This window comes from Gekko japonicus, unplaced genomic scaffold (genome assembly GCF_001447785.1).
Source record: "Gekko japonicus isolate JY-2015 unplaced genomic scaffold, Gekko_japonicus_V1.1 scaffold120, whole genome shotgun sequence".
NCBI classification, from domain to species: domain Eukaryota; kingdom Metazoa; phylum Chordata; class Lepidosauria; order Squamata; family Gekkonidae; genus Gekko; species Gekko japonicus.
The window spans coordinates 402433-407333 of NW_015175973.1; the positions used below are offsets into that span (position 1 = coordinate 402433).

General features: G+C 46.5%; 1 protein-coding gene across 4 annotated transcripts in view; it reads left to right on the forward strand.

The window, feature by feature from the left end:
• Positions 1-711: 711 nt before the first annotated feature.
• KCNIP4 (Kv channel interacting protein 4) overlaps positions 712-4901 on the forward strand; it is a 181116-nt gene continuing 176926 nt past the window's right edge. For 3 of the 4 annotated variants that reach the window (XM_015426101.1, XM_015426103.1, XM_015426102.1), the window contains exon 1: positions 712-972. In XM_015426101.1, the coding sequence (XP_015281587.1) occupies positions 861-972 (112 nt within the window). In that variant the 5' untranslated portion in view covers positions 712-860. Of the gene's footprint in view, positions 973-1006; positions 1038-4901 lie in introns of all 4 variants that reach the window. The other variant, XM_015426104.1, reaches the window with a different exon arrangement.

Genomic DNA, 4901 nt, shown 5'->3' on the forward strand with positions numbered 1-4901 from the left:
GAGGTGACTGGTGGCCGTCTGGAATGAGGATCTCATTGAATGTATGCCTGAGGTCTGTGTAAAAGAATCGTACATTATCAGTTACGTACCATTCAGTAGACATTAGCAATATACCTATGCCAATAAAGTAGCCTTCTCTAGAGTGTGGTTCTTATGTCATAATAGTTTACTTATGGCTTGGGAGGCATTCGATGCTGACGTTGTGTGCTCGCTGGTGTGCTCGATAGTAGGTTAAAGGTTATGAACCACTCCACTGGCCCAGGACCTTGGCCCTCCATCTGGGAGAAGGAAACAGTGCTCCTAGAACTGACATTTCCTAAAATCCCGTCTCTAATACATTCTGATGATATAAATTGGATATAATGTCTCATCTGGCATTTGACATGCTCGAAAGCAGTCCTGCTCTCTGCTCAGACTGACTCGTGAAGCATGAGTCTGCATATGCTCTCGATTCAGGCTGTGCCAGTTGCTGCGTGCACTCGAGAGCAACTTCCCTGGGAGATTTTCCTCTCTTTTTTCCCCCTGAACGGACACGGCAAAGTCTCAAGTCGTGAACCAGATGCCCTCCTCATTGCTCTGAACTTGCCGGATCCGGTGCCCTGGGAAGGGTCTGGGGGTTCCACGCCCGCCCTTTGAGCCAGCAGTGCTGAAGTCAAAAAGGCGTCAGGATGCACGAGACGAAGGGCTTCACTTGACACTTCGCTTCCACCTGTGTGGTCAGTCGATCTCCTCCACCCATCCCACTTCCCTGGCAACTTTGGAGTGTCTGCGTGAAGGGGGGAAGCAAGATACCGGTAAAATCCTCCTCGCTTTCCTTCAGTGCTCTGACAGCCGACAGGAATGATTTGCCTGCTCAAAGGATGTTGACTTTGGAGTGGGAGTCTGAGGGACTGCAAACAGTGGGTATTGTTGTGATTATTTGTGCGTCTCTGAAGCTGCTGCATTTGCTGGGACTGATTGATTTTTCAGAAGGTAAAGTGGTTGCTCTGGCTTGTGCTGTTTGTAGGTAGAGTGTCTGGTCTTCTAAAAGAGGCTGTGTAAGTACACGAGGTTTTTTTGGAGTGTAAAATCTGGTTCTTTCTTTCTGTCTGTCTGTCTGTCTGTTAAGCCATTGTTTGTTTAAATAACTAGAAGGCTTGTAAATCCTGTTTCCATTTGCAATGGTCAGTCACAGGAGTTCTGCAATATTATCTTTTATAGCATGAGGAAGGCTTGAAAGCCGACAGATAACGTATGTCCATCAACCACAACCATCATTTTGAAGCTAGTAGGCAAAGTTCAGGTTTGGAAAGAGCTCCCTGCATATTTATCATTGCTTTATCAAACTGGAATATTTTCCCCGATTCCAGGCTGATGATAACTTATGGGAGTTTCTTGCGTGAATAACCGACTTCTAAAGAAGAATTTTACATTTGACTGTGTTCCCTGCCACAGAGGAAAGAGAACGTCTAGGTTTAGGGATTAAGCTGCATAGATTAATCTTTTAACCCTCTTATCAGCTTTGTTCTGAATTCACGTTTCTGCTGTGTAAAAGGATACATTTTTTTAATCATTGTGTTGGCTTTCATGGCGCTCCGACTCTTTCTAGGGAATGTGAGAACAGACGATTAGGTGAAACTTTCCGTTCGTTTCAGTACGGGAGATGCTGGCCAAATTCAAGTTCCAAAAAAGTAGCAGATCTGATATTTTACTACGATTTCTTATTTAAAAACCAGGTCTCGAAAAACAAAGCAAACGTGGCCATATGTGTGCTGTGGGGATATGAAAACAGTTCAGCCCCCGGCTCTGCCTATGTTTTAAATAGCATAAGCCCCATGGGGAAGGCACGCTATCCGAAGGGCTACTGGAGGACTCTCCTTTTTTTTGCAGTTTGCTCATTCTTTCTCTTAGGCGACTCCAATTTTATGTCCTTAGAAGTGGAACGGGGACAGCATATGCCACAGATGCCTGAAGTGAATTCCCCACCCATCCTTTCTTCCTCTCTTTCATCCGGGAGGGGGAAAAAAGACTTTTTTTTTAACTCTTGGGAATTTGCATAATCACTCCAGAAAGTGAAATTGGCAACATCTCACTTATAAAAACTTTTAAAAAGAAAGAAAGAAAAAGAAATCCAGCCTTTAAACTGGCAGGGGTAGGGATTTGTAACAGCGGCAGAAGCACGTCTTGTTTAAAAATATGTTTGTAGATACTTTTAGGGGAGGGCAAAAAATACTCTGTGCTTAATTGTCTGGCAACGTTGCAGCAACAGGTACTTTAGGCCAGTGAATATATATTCCCCTTTTTGCCCATGTGGCAAGTCCCTTGCCTGTTGATCATCATGTCATCTTAAAACCCCTATCATAAAGCCTTTGAATTAACCTAAAGGAATAGCACAGCTGATGTTGACAGTGTTAACAGAGAATCATAATGGCCATTCCTGAAGGACTTAACTGTGCAATCCTATGAACACTTTCCTGTTTGGTGTGGTGGTTAAGTGCGCAGACTCTAATTTGGGAGAGCCGGGTATGATTCCCCCACTCCACCACTTGCACCTGGCTGGATGACCTTGGGCAAGCCGTAGTTCTGATAAGAGCTGTTCTTGAAAAAGAGCCGTTTCTGTCAGAGCTCTCTCAGCCCCACCTACCTCGCAGGGTGTCTGTTGTGGGGAGAGGGAGGGAAAGGAGTTTGTAAGCCGCTCTGAGACTCCTTTGGGTAGTGAAGGGCGAGGTATAAATCCAATCTCCTCCTCCTCCTCTTCTTCTTCTTCTTCGGATTCTAAGTAGACCTGTTCAGGATTACTCCCTTGATCTAGAGTACTCCCTACAAAGATATCAAAAAAGATGATCGAGGTTGTGTCCTGGTCACCCTGTCATTTGGAGGTATAAATCCAATCTCCTCCTCCTCCTCCTCCTCTTCCTCCTCCTTCTTCTTCTTCGGATTCTAAGTAGACCTGTTCAGGATTACTCCCTTGATCTAGAGTACTCCCTACAAAGATATCAAAAAAGATGATCGAGGTTGTGTCCTGGTCACCCTGTCATTTGGATTGACCCCTATTGGCTGTGGCCCACTCCTCACCCAGCCATCCCATTTGCAGAGCATGTGCAGCTATTACCTGGGACGGAAGCCATGAGCAAAGAAAGGGGGCGGAGGAGGACTGGGCAGCCTGATTTCCCTCTCATGTGTCTTTTGACAGGTCCCAAGCTTCTTTTCTCTGGGCCTGGCACAAACCCGTAGTCTTTCCCTCACCCAAACCCATCCCAGATGGGCCCATCTCATAATTTTATTTATTTATTTATTTGCTGTCAAGTCACAGCTGATCTACGGTGACCCCCGTGGGATTTTCATGGCAAGAGACATTCAGGGGTGGTTTGCCATTGCCTGCCTCCGCGTCATGACCTTGGCATTCCTTGGTGGTCTCCCATCCAAATACCGGCCAGAGTCAACCCTGTTTAGCTTCCAAGATCTGATGAGACCAGGCTGCCCTGGGCTATCCAGATCAGGGCCGTCTCGTAGTACTATCTCATAAATCACCAAAACCAAAAAAAATCAGTGTTATTCTACAGTGACATAAAGATACCATGGGCCAGTGGGCTTGCAGCCTTGGGCTAGGTGTGCTTGGGGACCTGAATCTGGGGAGTGTGTTTTCATTTCCCCTACCCCATACGTTACCCCTCCTTGATGGTGAGGGGTCTGGAGACCAACTCCTATGAGGAAAGGTTGAAGGAGCTTGGTAGGTTTAGCCTGCAGAGGAGATGACTGAGAGGTGATATGAGAACCATCTTCAAGTACTTGAAGGGCTGCCATATAGAGGATGGTGCGGAGTTGTTCTCTGTTGCCCCAGAAGGTTGGACCAGAACCAATGGGTTGAAACTAAATCACAAGAGTTTTCGGCTAAACATTAGGAAGAACTTCCTGACAGTTAGAGCAGTTCCTCAGTGGAACAGGCTTCCCTAGGAGGTGGTGGGCTCTCCTCCTTTGGAGGTTTTCAGACAGAGGCTAAATGGCCATCTGACAGCATTGCTGATTCTGTGAACTTAAGCAGATCATGAGGAAGGGCAGGGAGGGTTGCCTCAGTGCTTAGTTGTTGAGGCCCTTTCTTACACACCCAGGGAAATGCCGATTGCCACTTTGGGGTCAGGAGGCAATTTTTCTCCAGGCCAGTTTGGTCAGGGATCCTGGAGGTTTTTTTCCATCTTCTGGGCGTAGAACAGTGGTCACTGCGGGTGTGGAGGGGGAGGTATTTGTGACTTTCCTGCATTGTCCAGGGGGTTGGACTAGATGGCCCTGGAGGTCCCTTCAAACTCTATGATTCTGTGTTTCACGACACAGCCAAATATGTTGCACATGAGATAAACATAGATCCACATACCTAAACTGAAAATATGGCTTGGAAGTTCAGGACAGGGGATTGGATTACATGACACATATATGTTCATGTAGGGTTGCCAGCTCTGGGTTGGGAAATACCTGGAGATTTTGGGGGTAGAGCCTGGGGAGGGTGGGATTTGTGGAAGGGGTTAGGGTTAGGGTTGTACCTCCGGAGGGTACAATGCCGTAGAGTCCACCTTCCAAAGCAGCCATTTTCTCCAGGGGAACTTGGTCGTCTGGAGATCAGTTGTAATAGTGGGAGCTCCCCAGGTACCACCTGGAGGCTGGCATCCATAATGTTCATGGCCCGATGATGATGATGATATAACGGCTGGGTCAGTTTTCTGCATCTCTGAAAACCTAAGCTTCTCAGTAATTGACATGGAAGAAAGCAATTCCCAGGGAAGTGAATCCTATCGTTGAAGAAAGACAATGATCCAAATCTGTGTTCAGTAAATAGACAGTGAAGGTGGAGTAGCAGTTAACACAAGACATGGACAGAGAATTAAGGGGGGATTGCAGAACTGGAAACTGAACAAAGAGAAAGGGAAAGA